The sequence below is a fragment of the Lactuca serriola genome, chromosome 5 (assembly GCF_051521515.1).
Source record: "Lactuca serriola cultivar US96UC23 chromosome 5, Lser_US96UC23_V15, whole genome shotgun sequence".
NCBI lineage: Eukaryota > Viridiplantae > Streptophyta > Magnoliopsida > Asterales > Asteraceae > Lactuca > Lactuca serriola.
Window position 1 is genome coordinate 328701875 of NC_136412.1, and position 17412 is coordinate 328719286.

The window sequence follows — 17412 nt, forward strand, 5'->3', positions numbered from 1 at the left end:
TGACCTTCTCTTGCTGGAAACACCTTCTACTTTGCAAAGCCACACCAAAAAGGATCAAAATAGCTCTCTCTCTCTCTCTCTCTCTCTCTCTCTCTTTCTCTCTCACACACAACTCGCTCAAGCTCTCTAGGGTTTCTCTCTCTCTGGACTAGTAGCCGCAAATAAGGGCTATAAGGTCTCTTAAATAGGACACAGGCCCAAAGATTTAAGGTTTCTGACCTCAACACGGACTCGACGAGTCCATTCTGCGCGGACTCGCCGAGTCCACTCTTCCGACTCGACGAGTCCATTCTGCGCGGACTCGCCGAGTCCACTCTTCCGACTGTCGAGTCCCTTCATTAATCCGAGTTATCAGTCGCGATCCAACTCGATGAGTCTAGGCGTTAACTCGTCGAGTTCCTCTCCTATACTCAAAATAAATAATAAAAAATACAGACCTAGAAATCCGGATGTTACACAATATATATATATATATATATATATATATATATATATATATATATATATATATATATATATATATATATTCGTTTTATACTTATAAATTACACTTATTATCTACTAAAATCGCTACACAATTAGGCAAGTATACACATACGTTTAACAATATAATACTTTAGCAAAAGTATCTCTTTCTTCATTTGGTGGTAGAGTTCTTTTGTCATTTAAGCCTTGAGTTTGTTCTTGAAATTTCAAAAAATAATAAAGATTATAGTATAAATATACACTTATATGACAAAATTATAATTAAATACTTAGGTAATAAATATCGACTAAAAACCGTCAAATACAATTTTCTTATCGTTGTGAGCATCATAAAATACTTATACTCTATTCTTGGTATGTTTAATTTCAAAAAAAAATGATTCTATATTAAATAAACAATTACGTAATTTAAAAAAAATTGATTATATATTAAATAAACAATTAAATAAGCCTTGAGTTTGTTCTTGAAATTTCAAATGTAAACATTAAGTTTTGATGTAGTTGTATGTTTCCGTAGTAGAATCTCCAACTCATCGGTAATTATCATAGGTTATATATATTTCAATATTTTAACGTTAAGAAAAAGTTGTATATATTTCGTGTTTTAAATGTAAATTTCAAACTAATCAAATAAAAATATATCACATCTAAAGAAAAAAAAAAAAAAAAAAAAAAACCAAATTGCGTGGCTGCACCCGGTTAACTCCATTTCCGACAAGAAATTAAGTACATGCAAGCAACTCTGAAGATCATGAAGTCATCCCCACGCATTAAATTAACTCTCTATAAATATGATTCCCACGCATTAAATTAACTCTCTATAAATATCAGTTTAATCGACAATATTCCTTAAAACGAACACGTGTTTTCCGTTTTAAGAAAAAACAAAAAGAGAATACAAAGAGCCATATAAGTAAAAGAGTGAAAAATGTCATTGGTGCCTGTGAAGGGGGTAACAAGCGGCAGCGGTGGTGGAAGCAGCAGATGGTCTCCAACGCCGGAGCAGCTGAAGTTTTTAGAAAGAATGTATAGAGGTGGCCTGAAAACTCCATCGGCAACTCAGATACAGCAAATCACAACAAGACTATCCACTTACGGAAACATACAATGCAAAAATGTCTTCTATTGGTTTCAAAATCACAAAGCTCGTGATCGACAAAAGCTTCGAAAGAAACTCATAGAAATCTACCAGCCACATCACTTCTACCCTCGTCAAGATCAACCCTTTCTTCCTCTTTATCAGGTAACTTTTTAAACTCCTTTTATATTAAATTACTTTACATTAATGAAATTTAAGTTGTCTTTTAAATTAGTATCTAGTCATGCATTCGTAGAACATGGTCACCAATTTACATTGTTTATTAAACCGGATTACCTTTTAAAAAATGCGTGTGAATGTTTAGGTACTTTTTTTTAAATTGTGGAAACACGATTAATTTCATTATCTTTTAAAAAACAGGATTATCTTTTAAAAAATGTGGAAATACGAGAGGATGCGCATCAAATTTTTAAAATTGTGTGAATGTTTATACACACACCCAAACTCCAACTAAATTTTGTGTTTATAAAAACAGAAGGAATATGACTGCATAAAGAATGACACAACTGTAAAGAAATTATCGAGAAATAATAGAACTTTATCTCCATATTATTTAACAAAAAACAGGTGAATACAATTAATTTGGTCATCTGGGATTGGTGGAATTGATTTTTCTACAATTAAAATAGAACTTTTTTATACATTCTTTAACTTTCTATTAATTTCCATTATCATTTGAAGCATATATACTAATTCAATTTAGATGTCCCTTGCTAATAGTATTATATTTGTAATATGGGTACAGGTTGGTGGAGTTGAAGATGCATCAATCTGTAGAACGATTGTAAACAATGCGAAGGAGGATTTCCAATCTGATCAAACCTGCAACCTCATGTGTAATTACCCACTTATGACTATGATGATGATGATGAATCATGGTACAACTCCATATTGCACAAGAGTACCGCCCAAAACCTTACAGCTCTTTCCGGTCACCAACACCACCGCCGATCTCAGAGGAGACGATCGGTCCAGCACCACCAATCCCTAGTCCAATGTTGACTTCTGTTATCTTTGTTGCAAGTTAAAGACAAGAACTCACAAGCTAAAACCGATCCTGTTGCTGGTTTTGATATAGAAGTGAAAGATGAAAAGCAGTTAGGGTAGCCTATGGTTAGATTCAGAGCTATGGTATAAAAATAAGTGGTGGGTTTATGTTATATTGTTATATCACTACACTTTTGCATGGCAGGGCAGTACTGATAATATATTATATATAAAGAAAGATGAAAGATCTGAATTGCCTAATATGCTTGTATTTGGTATGTTTTTTTAGATGAAAATTGAAGTGTCGATTTCACAATCTTGGAGTATGGACTGGGATTGTCAAAGCTTCTTTGTTTGGTTATTGTTTTTTTTGTATTTCTTGTGTATTTGAATTGCTAGACACACTAAGGCGAAAGGAAGTGGTAACATCTTTAGCATGTTGTCATATAAGATTTTTTAAGATCACATAAGATTTTTTTTGAGCCATATAGGATGAAGAGAGTGGTAGCAAAAAGATAGGAAGTGGTAGCATTTAATCATGTGTTATTTATATTTTGAAAAAAATAAAAGAAAAAAATTAATCAATCATGGGCCTTTATCTCCTAATCTCTTTCTCTTTCCTCACGCTAGGAGGCTGGCGACTTTATTTTGGCGAGGACTTTGACACCTTTGTAGGGAATGAATTTAGCATTATTAGCGAGCTGGAGGCGAGCATGGCTAGCGAGCCACTCCCTCCGGCCTAAGCGACTTACACACTCAGCAGATATATAACCCCTATGATTGGTAGCAAAGTTTCAGATGGTCATCAATAATTTATAATTTGTTTTAGAATAAAGACATGTCTTTAAAAAATTTCGTTAATTTAGTTTTCTTAAAAGACCACCAGCAAATATAGTCAATTCAAAAACAAAATCTACCCCACAATAATTCATCAATAATAACAATCACCTACGAATATATATAAATCTATAACGGGGTAATCTTTGCATTATTTAGCTTTGAATAATTAAGAGGCACCCAAATGATTCATGCTCTTTGGTTCTAAGGTTGAACTTTTATTGTTTTATTCTTTCTATTTCAAGTCAATAATTAACTTTTACTTTGAAACAAAAAAATATTGATTACATTTTAAAATAAAAAGGGATTCCTTTACATTTGATTATACAATAATGTATTCACTCATGCATATGCAATTATGCATACATAAATAACATGGAAATTGGTAGCTTCAAGATTCCTTATTATACTATTAATAATCAAATGAATAAGGTTCTTATTTCCAAAATCTCGATTATACAAATTAAAAATTACATTTATAAACTGAAATGGAACTTGTCTTCGCTCTCAATAGCATTAAGTGAATCACCAACGCTTTGAGGTGAAAGAGTTTCCAGTACAAGAAATTAGAGTATTACCGGCATCATGCGTCACCGCTAAAAGTAGCGTTTGTTACCGCTAATACTATTAGCGGCGACGCGTCATCATTAAAAGCCCGCCGCTGATGTTTTGTCGCTAATAATCAAAATGTCGCCGTTAATAAGCGGGCATTGCCGCTAATAACCAATTGTCGCCACTAAAGGTGTCGCCGGTATTGGTATTTTTTTTATTATTTCACATTAAAATTGAAAAAACTGAATAAAAATATAAAAAATGTTATGATATTAATTAATCTAATCCTACATGCTTCCATTCCAAAATATTAATCTAGCATTCGTTTAAAATACTCATCCAATTTAACATAATACAAAATATCGAAAATGCTAGTCTAAAATACTTACACAAACAAAACATATAGAAATTCTACAACTAGCTACTCGTCATCATTGTTCTTCTCGTTTCCTTCGGTTTCATTTTGTTGTGGCAACATTATAACATTATATATACAAAATAATGAAGTATACATTCCACATACAAAGTATAAAATATAGCATTGTACAATAATTAACGATTACCAAACTACAAAATACAATTATAGCATTGTACTTTAGTAAACTAAAAATTACCAAATTACACATATTGCATATAACACGTTATAGCATTGTATTATAACTAACAATTACCAACCTACAAAATACCTTTATAGCATCTTACTTTCAAAAACTAACAATTACCAAATTACATATATTTCATATAACACATTATATAATTGTACTATAACTAACAATTACCAAACTACAAAATACAATTAGAGCATTGTACTTTCATAAACTAATAAATACCAAACTCCACATATTGCATATAAAACATTATAGCATTGAACTTTCATAAATTAACAATTACCAAACTACAAAATATCAATATATCAAACTATAACCAAACTGATAATTACCAACATATAAACTATCATCAAACTAACAATTACCAACATTTCTATTACTAAACCAACAACTACCAACAAATACACATTATAGCACCTGACTTTTTTTTTTTTCATTTTTCCCATTATTGCATCCTACTTTTTTTCAAACTTTTTCCGTACACATATTCATTATACAAATTTTTTTTCCATACATCAAACACATTACATACATAAATAATGCATACAATATGAAGAACTAGATTAGAATACTTCATGAAATGGAATAGAACCTATGGTGGAATGAAATCAAAATGGTGGTGGTGTTGTGGGGGTGTTGTGGTGGCAACCCGAAATTAGAGGGCAACAAAGCTTAATACACAAAATCAAACACTCAAATCATTAGTTAATTACTTTGATAATTAGTGGACATAAAATAAATCGAGAAAAAAATCGGGAATCACCACTAAAAGTTGCGAATCACCCATCGCAGGTGATGAGGCTTTTGTCGTCGGCGATGGCGCTGTTGTTGTCGACGGTGATAGGGGCTGTGTCGCCGGTGATTTTGCTTCGGTATCAGTCGTTAGCAATACCTATGGTGAAAGAAACATAATATATAAAGTAGTGGAGGAAGAGGGGTATATCTGCGATGACCTTTAGCGGCGACGCTTATTAGCGGCGACATGGAGGTATTAGCGGTGAATTAGGGTTTTAGCAGTGACACCCTTACGAGGAAAACCCAAAAACCTAAATCAAGGAAAAATCATATACAAAAAAACGTATGAACAACTTATGATCCACTCACTACCAAATACACATATATAATTTGACCACAAAAACCTAAATAAAAAAATAATATACAAAAAACTACAAATTCGCCATATACACATTCACTATATATACATACTTATGCATTCAATACAAACACAAAAACATATTTTCACATTCACCATACCCTACCAAATACAAACACATGCATATACAGTACACTGTGGCCAAAGAAATGCACTTGTGGCCAAAGAAATGGAAAATATGTCGGTGATGTCGGGATGGTAGTGGTCGCCAGAAAATAGCCCTTCTGTAGTTCGTTGGATGATCTACCAGCAGAGATTTTGACTCGAATTATTGTAATGTTAGGGTCAGAATCTGCAAAAGACATCATTTCTACAATAATTTGGTAATGATCAATAAACATTAACTTATGAAGGTATATTCACTGAAATATCACTTGATTTATTATTAATTAACTATATATTTCAATTTCTAAAGTTCGATAAAGATGTATGCAGCGGGGGAAGAAATTGATGTGTTCAAAGAAGTATCCCTCCACATGTTTGAAGGGATGAGTCCCAAAGATCTGAAGGTTGATTTATTTATACACAAATACGCATCGTATAAAAACGGTTACCCTATGTATAGACAAGGAGTGGTATGTGTAATTTGAGTAATTTTATGTAATTTGATTTAACTTATTTTTCGTGTCATTGGTCTTAATACTGGTATTGTTTTTATCTGTTAATAGGAGGAGTGCTTCTTTAAGGGCAATTTTCATTTGGGAATGAGTTTGCTTTATGATGAAGGAAATAAGGATCATCTCGAGACAATTTATTTGCTTGGGATGATTTGCATATCAAGAGGGCCTCATGGGTGTGATGAAGGTATGTATAGTACGTACATCACACTTTCTATATAGTTAATTAATACATGTTTATAGGTTGTGCAATGTATTTTCGATATTAATCTTTAATTTTAGTATTAATGTCAAAGAGTAGATATTAGAATATTTAGTGTTATGTTTTATTAAAGGTTTGTTTTGATCGAATACACTTCAAATATAAACAACAAAAGAAAACTAATCTAAAAAGGTAAAGAACATAAAGTAAAGAACACAATATATTCTCTAAATTGTCTTTGACCAAGAAAGAGTTTGTTTTCACCAAGAAAACGGGTTTGTCATAAGGACGGTCACAAACACGATCAACGACACCGAGCCGTAGAGATACATTATGGTTTCACCTTAATGTTGAATATATACTAGTCTATACAAGTATATCCCTTAATTAAAGGGATTGTATCTTATCTATACTAAGAACTGATCCTTATAATAACGTAATCACATCTGCTATCTATTAAATACTTATCAAGATTATTTCCTAATATACACGAGATTACATAGAATAAATGTCTTCACGCTGACGCTGCTAGACTTTATGCGTTGGTGCTGATGGTGAGCTGTATACGCTAACGCTGACAGTTAGCATGTAGTTTGACTCATCAGATCATAAGGTGTGACCTTACAGTCTCCCCTTTTTGATGATGTCAAAACTAATCTTCTTCTTCAGCTTCATTAGAAGAACCACTATAGAACTTTTCAGCTTCTTTTAAGATTTCAGGTTTAACCCATCTAAATTCATCAAATTTAAGCTCTTCCCATATTTTACTAAGCTCTAGACAGATCAGCACACGATATCCTCTTTCCAATTCAAAATAACTAAGTCCATCCATGCAAAGATGAAACAAGTGTTCAGTGGGAGCAGCAGGAAGATCATCAGTGCGTCTAAAGAACATGTGATTTTAAATGTCAAGATAGAAGATAACATGTTTTGGTTCTGTAATGAACATTTGTTGTGTTGGTTCAACACTTGTTGGCAGTTTGTTGTAGACGTACCAAGTGTCATAATGAAGAAGAAACTTTGTATTCTTGGACTCTTTAGGAGTGCATGTTCTTCTTAAGGAGGATGGTCTAGATGTACCATCTGACGACACAAGGTTCAAGTTTTTGACTTTGTTGAGTAGCCGCTGAATTGCCAATTTCACCTCCAGAGCATGAATACCCTTGTGTTTGTTAATAATTTCTTGAATTTGCGTCCACTCACAATAGCAAAATTGGACTAGCTTACGAGCAAATATAACCTCAGTATATTCATATTCCGTCTTCTTCCTAAACAAGTGAAGCTTCATAGACTCGTTCCTTGGTTTGGTGCATCTTACCTTGATAATGGGATCAGGCTTTTCTTTACGAGTCAGAACATATCCAACTTCTTTCTATAAATCCGATCATTCAACTCTGAAACCCTATGTTTTTTCTCCACACTATTTTTGAAAATTTGAAATTTCTTGACATGATCATTAGTGCTTTGAACATCAACATTTTTTTCAGTGGAAGCAAGAGCTTGAACAAGTTCTGCAGACAGACGTTCACTTTTTCTGGCTTCTTTCTTTGGTTGAATAGCTGCATTATTCACTATCATGATCTATCTTACTTCATCAATAGTTAAAATTCATATTTTAGCTAACTCATTCAGATTAAAAATGAGCTTGCTTTTCTTGGAAGGAGGAGGTAAAGAAGGATCACCAGAAGTAGAACTTCCAACTTCAGCGTTATGGGCTCCCCTAAGGATGAAGCTTTCTTTTTTCGAGGATTGAGATCCCCTTTAGGATTGAGATGATCAAAGTCAGTCTCACTATTAGTTCCTTGAGGAGTCTCCCCCTCGAAGTATGAATCAGGGTAGATGACATTCAAGGGAACAACACAAACAACAGCTGGTGGCATGAATCCTAAATCAAGAAACCCTTGATAGTCATCAATTTCTGATTGATCACCGGTGTCTAGAATGCGATGATTATTAGTTGTTTCATCAGCATCTGGAACAATTTCCTTTTTGAGGTAAGCTTCAACTCTTCTAGTTTCAGGCATCTCAGGTTGAGATGAAGATGGTGTAACCACCACCATTTGCTTTCTTATTGTTTAGAATCTCATAAGGTATAATAAGAAATTTTTTATTGATAAAGAATCGGTTCTGAGTGAAACAAGCGGTTGCTATAGCGTCAGCCCAGAAGTAGAGAGGAAGATTCGTAAATGATAACATCATCCTTACAGCTTCACGAAGAGAATGGTTTTGTCTTTCAACTACACTGTTTTGCTATGGAGTGTAAGGAGAAGAGAAGCTATGAGTTATCCTTTGACAGTTACGAATTCTTCAAATACGTGGTTTTTGAATTCAGAACCATTGTCGCTGCGAATTTTCCAAACGGGCTTTTGTAATTGAAGCTCAACTTGCTTGATGAAATCAATTAGCTTCGGAGTTGCATCTGATTTCTGTCTAAGAAAGAACACCCAGGTAAATCTATAAAAAATTATCAACAACAACCAAAATATATTTATTACCACCAATACTTTCGATGGCAGACGAAGTACAAAGATCAATGTGCAATAGTTCCAGTGGTTCAATAATTTTGGTATTGATGATGGTTGAGTAACTTTTCCTACTTTTCTTTCCGAGTTCACAAGCAGTACATAAATGTTCCTTCTCGAATTTTAGAAGGGGTAGTCCAAGAAAAAGATCACCCAATACGAGCTTGTTTATATCCTTGAAGTTCAGATGGGAGAGCCTTCGGTGCCATAGCCAACTATCATCCGAAGATGCTTTCGTAAGTAGGCAAATAGAAGGCTTTCCTTTGATTGGATTCAAATTCAAAGGATATATTTCTCCCTTCCTTTTGGATTTTAGAAGCATTTCCTTATATTTCTTTTCAATAATCTTCGAACCTTCGTCATCAAACGATACCTTCAAACTAGTACCTACAACCAGTTGCAAAACACTTATCAGATTGTGTTGTAGGCCTTCCACATATTCTACCTTCCGCATAAAGAATTCGCCATTCGTAATCATTCCATAGCCTTTGATTTCTCCAGTGGCGTTGTTTCCAAATTTTACTCTATTGCCATCCTTCAAAGATCTATACTCTCATAATTCTTCTCCTCTCCCAGTAATGTGACGAGAATAGCCGTTGTCGATATACCATTCTGAATCATACTGTTCGTCACTGTTGGGTGCATTTTGTGCACCCTTTTTGCACAACTTTTAGCCCTTTTTCTATTTATATCCTTAAAATAATTTCGTTGTTTTTATTACATTTTAGCATATCTAGGTTAATTTCTTGAACAACCTTATTTGCACTCTTTCATGTCAATTTCAGGTGAACCGGGGGTTGGAGCGCGCTTTTGGAGGTGCTAGGGAGCGTTGATGAAGATTGCGGGACGATTGGACGAGAATCGGAAAAATTAGAAAAATCAAGTTTGGACAAGCATCCAGAGGGCAACACGGGGCGTGTTGGGTTTGCCCTAGAATCCAACATGGGGCGTGTTTGGCTATCAAACATTTATCGTCTGACTTCGATGAACACGACCCGTGTTCATTTAGCCTATATGGACACGGGGCGTGTTGGGCAATCTGGGCATTTTTGGGCATCGTACTTGCACTCAACACGGCCCGTGTTTATTTGCTCTATATCGACACGGGGCGTGTTCGACTTAAAAATTGTCTTTTTGGCAGTTTTTCCTCTTTTCTTACTTCGGGAATGAGGTCATTTTGGGAGGGAGGAGAGCAGAAAAAAAAAAGCATTTTTGAGGAGAAGGAGTTGAAGTTTTTAGCAAGGATTGTCCGTTAAGCATTTGGAAACATTTTGATTTCGTATTTGTAAGCATTTTAATTCTTGAATTCATCTTCTAGATTTCTGGTTTTTTTCTAGTCATGTGTGGCTAGAACTCTAATTTCTCCAACTCATGTTTTGACTTTCTAGTTGTGAATCTAATCATATGACATGATGTTTGTTCTTACTTTCTATCTAATGAATTTGATTTTGCTTCAATCGAATGTTTGATTCTAATTGTGATTCTTATTGGCCATTTGAATTAGGGTTAGGTCATTCCAGTTATCTCTTTTACAAAATCCGTAATTGTTTTGTGAAATTGAACAAGTAACAAGCATTAAATTGACATCTACTGAATGAATTTAGTGTAAATCTTATTCATACACTTTTACACTCCCAAGCTTATGAGGAGTATTGGGTGTTGTTGGGAACATTCACATAAAGCTTCATGCAATCTTTCAATCTAATTCTAAGAGCTTGTTTAGATTAGGTTAGTAAGGTTAGGATTAATCAAAGAGCTTGTTTTGGTTAATTATTGTGGTGAATGGAAAGTGTTAGAGCTTGTTAACATTTTCAAGTACCAACTTAGATAGAATGAAACAAAGGTCTTGTCATCTTGGATTCACATTGTTGAAGTGTCATACATGAAGTTGGAGTCTTTATAATATCAGAATTTAATTTACTCATTCAACCAATTACTTGTGATTTTACTTTATTTGTCTAATCATTGCAATCAAATTCCCCTTTTTCTTTCATCTTTTGTGAACAAGTACCTTACGCAAAAAGGGTATAGACTGATTGTCCCGTGTCTCTGTGGATCGACCCTACTTGCCTTGTACTACTTTCTAGTGCAATAGAGTAGTGTTACTTAGGAGTATATCGTACCCCTTTATTTGATGGGTTTGACACCCCTAAAAAATTGGTGTCGTTGTCGGGGACACGGTGTTACTAATTGTTTATGCCTAGATCTTTTCGTACAGGTACACCATTGCCAATTGATTCGGAGATAGAGAAGACTGCAAAGAAGTTAAGGAAGCAAGCCAAGCTTCGTAAGAGGCAACCGGTTTCCGGTACTTCTTCATCATCCAATCCCCCGGTCATCAACATTTGGGAGGACATACCCCTCTCAAGTGTATCCGCATCAGAAACAGACAGCCCATTACTCTCACCACAAACAGCCTCACCCATAAATACCACTCCACCCTCTTCACCTATTCATAATATCCTAAACAGTTCACCTACAAAAACCACAACCAATTCTCAAGCCATGACACATAACCCTGGAGGGAATCAAGGTCCTCCAAACCCACCACCCGAACAAACTCTCCGTCAATGGTCAAGACAAGAGGTGACTCAACAACCTCTTTGCATCACATACCCAGCCGCCACCAACTTGGAACTAAAATCCGGGCTTATCCACTTACTACCAACTTTTAGAGGATTGGAGAACGAAGATCCTCACAAGTTCCTCACCGAGTTCCATGTAGTATGTGTGGGTATGAAACCACACAATGTCATGGAGGATTAGATTAAGCTTAGGGCATTCCCCTTTGCAGTGCAAGACGCCGCCAAAGACTGGCTCTATGACCTTCCACCAGGGGCGGTGACTACTTGGGTGGACCTTGCGAGGTTGTTTTTGGACAAGTATTTTCCCGAAATGAAAGCTTCAACCCTACGATGGGAAATTATCGGAATCAAGCAACACAAAAGATAAGCTTTCCACACATATTGGGAAAGATTCAAGAAACTTTGTGCTCGTTGTCCAAAGCACGGGATCACCGAGTATCAACTCCTACAATATTTTATTGAAGGTATGACCCCCATGGAAAGAAGGCTTCTCAATGCTTCTAGTGGTGGATCTTTGCCCGATAAGACCCCAACTGAGATCCGGAATCTAATTAAGAACATGGCCGAAGATTCCAAACATTCAACCCATGACGAAGAATGGTATACGGATGCACCCCGGGGTGTAAAAGAAGTACAAACTCCTCAGATTGAAGCTCAATTGTCCGAGCTCACGAAAGTAGTCATGATGTTGGCCAAATACAAAGGTGTGCAGCCCACACCCCGCCCATGCGGTATTTGCACCCAAGTGGGGCATCCAACCGATATGTGCCCACAACTTCAAGAGGAAGATTATGAAGAAGAGAAAGTCATGGGAGGCTATTCAGGGGCAAATCAGAGAGGTTATGAGCAACCAAGAGGTGATCAACGATGGAACACTAATCAAGGGTGGGGAGGCAATCAACAAGGGAATTATCAGCAAAATCAATCGCATCAATATCAACCAAGACCACCATTTCCTCAAAATCAACCACGACCACCATTCCAACCTCAAAATTTCCAACCAAGGCATCCACAACAACCCCCTACACAAGCAAGTTCTTCAAGTATTCTCTTAGAAGACATAGTAAAAAGCCTTGCCACAAGTACTCAAAGCTTTCAACAAGAAACCAAAGCAAGCATAAAAAGCCTGGAGCAAAAAGTATCACAACTTGCTCAATCCGTGAGTAAGATGGAGTCTCAAGGCAAGCTACCCTCTCAAACGAAGAAGAACCCAAAACACAATGCGTATGCAAGTACACTAAGAGGTGGGAAAAGCTATGAAAGTCCAAGGATGTCGGATGAAGAAGAAGAAGAAGAGAAAGAGATTGAGGTGGAAGAAGCTGTCAAAGAAGAGGAAAAGAAGAGTACTCCAAAGTCCAAGAAGCTAATAGAATCCGAAGTGAAAGTCACACCAGCTCCATTTCCTTCAAGGCTGGCAAGCACCAAAAGAGAAAGGGAAAATGATGAAATCATGGCCATGTTTCAAAAGGTTGAAATCAATATCCCTCTTTTAGATGCCATTACACAGATTCCTAGATATGCTAAGTTCCTTAAGGAACTTTGCACATCTAAGAAAAAGCTTAAAGGAAATCAAACTGTGAAGGTTGGCAAAAATGTCTCAGCCGTGTTACAAAAGCGGCTACCAAAAAATGCAAGGACCCGGGTGTTTTCACGGTTCCTTGCAAAATGGGTAACCTTTTTGTACCATGTGCCATGCTTGATCTTGGAGCATCAATTAATGTTTTACCCTATTCAAGTTATAAGACAATGGGAATTGGACCTTTATCAAAAACCGGAGTTATCATTCAACTTGCTGATCGGTCTTTGGTACATCCGAAAGGTGTATTGGAGGACGTGTTAGTGCAAGTTAATGAGCTCGTTTTTCCCGCTGACTTTTATGTTTTAGACATGGGTGATGAAAACACCCCACAATCGAGCTCCATCCTTTTGGGGAGTTCCTTTATGAGTACCGCAAAAACAAAAATAGATGTAGCCAATGGTACTTAGTCAATGGAGTTCGATGGTGAGGTAATTAACTTTAATATCTTTGAAGCCATGCGTTATCCTAGCGATATTCATTCTTTAAACTTCATAGATGTTATTGATTCATGTACTAATGATTGCTTTGAGATGTCAAGCCAAGATGTGCTAACCACCATCTTGAGCAAACACTTTGATGAGACAGGGATTAAGGAGTTGGCTGACAAGTACACATTGGAAGACGAATTGATTGAAGTAATTGATTCCTTGGAGAAAGCACAGCCCATGAGAGTTGAACCACCCCACATGAAGCTAGAAAGTTCTAATCCAAAACTTCTCCCATCCATAGTACAACCGCCGACTCTTGAGTTGAAGGCTCTTCCCGACCATCTCAAGTATGCCTATCATGGAGAGGAAGAGACACTACCGGTGATAATTTCGACCAAGCTAGCACGAGAAGAAGAAAAAGAGTTAGTTGGCATTTTGAAGAAATACAAGGAGGCTATTGGTTGGATTATTGCAGATATAAAAGGGTTGAGCCCATCATTATGCATGCACAAAATACTGATGGAAGAGGATTTCAAGCCAACCCGTGAAGCATAGAGGAGGTTGAATCCACCTATGATGGAGGTGGTTAAAAAGGAGATCATGAAGCTCTTGGATGCAGGTGTAATCTATCCCATTTCTGATAGTAAGTGGGTGAGTCCTGTGCAAGTAGTCCCGAAAAAAGCTGGAGTTATCGTTGTTAAAAACTCCGAAGGGGAATTGGTACCCACTTGTGTGCAAAACAGATGGAGAGTTTGTATCGATTATAGGAAGTTGAATGCTTCCACCCGCAAAGACCACTTCCCTTTGCCATTCATTGATCAGATGTTAGAACGATTGGCCGGGAAATCCCACTACTGCTGCCTTGATGGTTTCTCTGGTTTTCATCAAATTCTGGTTGCCCCGGAAGACCAAGAGAAAACCACATTCACATGTCCCTTCGGCACCTTTGCGTATAGACGCATGCCCTTCGGCTTGTGCAATGCACCCGCGACCTTCCAGAGATGTATGGTGAGCATATTTTCAGAATATGTCGAAAATATCATAGAGGTTTTCATGGACGATTTTACTGTTTATGGAAACTCTTTTAATGAATGTTTGCAAAATCTCACAAAAATCTTACAAAGGTGCATTGACACGAACTTAGTCCTTAATTATGAAAAATGCCATTTTATGATTGACAAGGGCCTGATACTTGGACATGTGGTATCCCAAAAAGGTTTAGAAGTCGACAAGGCCAAAACAGATATTATTAAGAGCTTACCATACACGACAAATGTTCGGGAAGTACGTTGTTTTCTTGGCCATGCAGGTTTTTATCGGCGGTTTATAAAGGATTTTTCCAAGATCACGGTGCCGATGTGTCAACTTCTACAAAAGGAGGCTGATTTTGAGTTTGGTGATGAATGCAAAAAGGCATTTGACCTTTTGAAAGATTTTTTGACATCCGCCCCCATTATTCAACCGCCAAATTGGGATCTCCCATTTGAAATCATGTGCGATGCTAGCAATACCGTGGTTGGGGCAGTTTTGGGACAAAAGGTTGACCGAGCACACCATGTCATCTACTATGCATCAAAGACCCTTGATAGGGCACAAGGAAACTACACCACAACAGAGAAAGAGTTGCTTGCTATTGTCTTTGCTTTAGAGAAGTTTCGACAATACCTCCTTGGAACTAAAGTGATCATATACTCGGACCATGCAGCCATAAAGCACTTGCTTACAAAGAAAGACTCAAAGCCGAGGTTAATACGGTGAATGCTGCTTTTGCAAGAGTTCGATATTGAGATCAAAGACAAGAGTGGAAAGGAAAATTTGGTTGCGGATCATCTAAGTCGCATCGTATCGCCCGAAGATGGTATACCAATCTGTGACACATTTCCAGATGAGCATCTATTTGCAGCCAAAGAAGCACCATGGTATGTAGATATCGTCAATTATTTGGTCACAAGTCAATTTCCCCCAGATTCAACCCGTTGGCAAAGAGACAAAATCAAGAAGGAAGCCAAACGATACATATGGGATGAGCTTTATCTTTGGAAGTACTGTGCGGACCAAGTAATTCGCAGGTGTGTTGAGCAAAAAGAGGTACAATCTATCCTTAATTTTTGCCATTCTTATGCTTGTGGTGGTCACTTTGGACCCCAAAGGACAGCTAGGAAAGTTTTAGATAGTGGATTCTTTTGGCCTTCTATTTTCCATGATTCCTATGTACTTTGTGCACATTGTGAAAAGTGCCAAAAATCCGGATCCTTAAGCTCTAGAAATCAAATGCCCCTTACCCCTATTCTAGTATGTGAGATTTTTGATGTATGGGGCATTGACTTTTATGGGACCATTTCCGCCCTCTTTTGGTTGTTCTTATATTTTGTTAGCAGTGGACTATGTGTCCAAATGGGTGGAGGCTAAGGCCACCCGTACTAATGATTCCAAAGTTGTGGTCGATTTCCTTAAGGTACAGATTTTCTCACGGTTTGGCACACCAAAGGCGCTCATAAGTGACCGCGGGACTCATTTCTGCAATCGGATGCTAGAAGCTGTTTTGAAGAGATATGGAGTGACACACAAAGTCACAACAGCTTATCATCCCCAAACCAATGGACAAGCAGAAGTCTCAAACAGGAAAATCAAAAGTATCTTGGAGAAAACGGTCAACCCAAACCGCAAAGATTGGATCTTGAGGCTAGATGATGCCTTATGGGCATACCGTACTGCTTTTAAAACTCCCATTGGTATGTCCCCATATAGGCTTGTGTTTGGTAAAGCATGTCATCTTCCAGTTGAGCTTGAGCATAAAGCTTTTTGGGCGGTAAATAAATTCAACTTGAGTGAAGATGAGGTGGGAAATAAAAGGAAACTTGATATCCAATAGCTAGAGGAGATTCGGAATGATGCATACGAAAGTAACATGATCTATAAGGAGAAAACAAAAGCATATCATGACAGGGCAATCACCCGAAAGACTTTTATACAAGGACAAAAGGTGTTGCTTTACCACTCAAGATTCAAGCTAATTTCAGGAAAGTTAAGATCAAGATGGGTCGGTCCTTTCGTGGTCACAAGGGTGTTTGACCATGGTGCAGTGGAAATCACGAGCAAGCAAACAGGTAAAACATTCAAAGTTAATGGTCACAGGTTGAAGCCGTTTTATGAAGGATTTGAGGTATAGAATGAAGAGGTAGATGAGTTGGAGAACCCCACATACCAAGAATGAAGCACACCTGGGGGACAAAGTCGAGCCAACGACCTAAAACAAGGGCAGCTAACCGGGAGGCAACCCGGGGGTATTTTCGTCATTTTTCGTTAAAACATTTTGTTCTTTGCATTCTTATGGTTTTTAATGTTCCAAATGTGTTTTGTTATTGTTTTCAAACCAAAAGAACGGGCCTTGGGGTGGAAAAGTATTTCATTCCCAAGAGAGGGAAATTTTCAAATTCAAAAAGTGGGGATTAGCATCCAGGGACCAACACGGGTCGTGTTCCTCTTAGCCTTAATGGAACACGAGCCGTGTCCATGCAAAAAAGTCCCAAATTCTTCCAGAGACCAACACGGTTCGTGTCTAATTTTGGCCTACAATTGACACGGGTCGTGTCCATGCAAAAAAATCCCAAATTCTTCCAGAGACCAACATGGGTCGTGTCTCATTTTGGCCTGCAATTGACAAGGGTCGTGTCCATGCAAAAAAAGTCCCAAATTCTTACAGAGACCAACACGGGTCGTGTGGGGTTTTGGCCTTGACCCAACACGGGTCGTGTTC

At 37.2% G+C, this 17412-nt stretch overlaps 3 protein-coding genes across 3 annotated transcripts; all 3 read left to right on the top strand.

Moving 5' to 3' along the window:
- Positions 1-1340: 1340 nt before the first annotated feature.
- Positions 1341-2866, top strand: LOC145051976 (WUSCHEL-related homeobox 1-like). Its single transcript, XM_078999800.1, has 2 exons — positions 1341-1729; positions 2331-2866. Exons 1-2 carry the CDS (start codon positions 1415-1417, stop codon positions 2574-2576), a joined length of 561 nt encoding a protein of 186 aa, XP_078855926.1. The 5' UTR covers positions 1341-1414; the 3' UTR covers positions 2577-2866.
- A 9257-nt stretch (positions 2867-12123) lies between these two features.
- On the top strand, positions 12124-13488 carry LOC145050965 (uncharacterized). The gene has a single exon (XM_078999131.1). The coding sequence runs from the start codon at positions 12124-12126 to the stop codon at positions 13486-13488; it is 1365 nt and encodes a 454-aa protein (XP_078855257.1).
- A 1925-nt stretch (positions 13489-15413) lies between these two features.
- LOC145050966 (uncharacterized) lies at positions 15414-16527 on the top strand. Its single transcript, XM_078999132.1, has 2 exons — positions 15414-15743; positions 16117-16527. Exons 1-2 carry the CDS (start codon positions 15414-15416, stop codon positions 16525-16527), a joined length of 741 nt encoding a protein of 246 aa, XP_078855258.1.
- The last annotated feature ends 885 nt before the right edge of the window (positions 16528-17412 follow it).

What these genes read in the sequence shown, in the direction of transcription:
- LOC145050965 (XM_078999131.1), top strand. Translation starts at nt 12,124, where the DNA reads ATGGAAAGAAGGCTTCTCAATGCTTCTAGTGGTGGATCTTTGCCCGAT.
- LOC145051976 (XM_078999800.1), top strand. Translation starts at nt 1,415, where the DNA reads ATGTCATTGGTGCCTGTGAAGGGGGTAACAAGCGGCAGCGGTGGTGGA. An exon ending in CCTTTCTTCCTCTTTATCAG is followed by an intron (nt 1,730 to 2,330) that starts GTAACTTTTTAA and finishes ATATGGGTACAG; the next exon opens with GTTGGTGGAGTTGAAGATGC.
- LOC145050966 (XM_078999132.1), top strand. Translation starts at nt 15,414, where the DNA reads ATGCTGCTTTTGCAAGAGTTCGATATTGAGATCAAAGACAAGAGTGGA. An exon ending in GGTGTGTTGAGCAAAAAGAG is followed by an intron (nt 15,744 to 16,116) that starts GTACAATCTATC and finishes CTTAAGGTACAG; the next exon opens with ATTTTCTCACGGTTTGGCAC.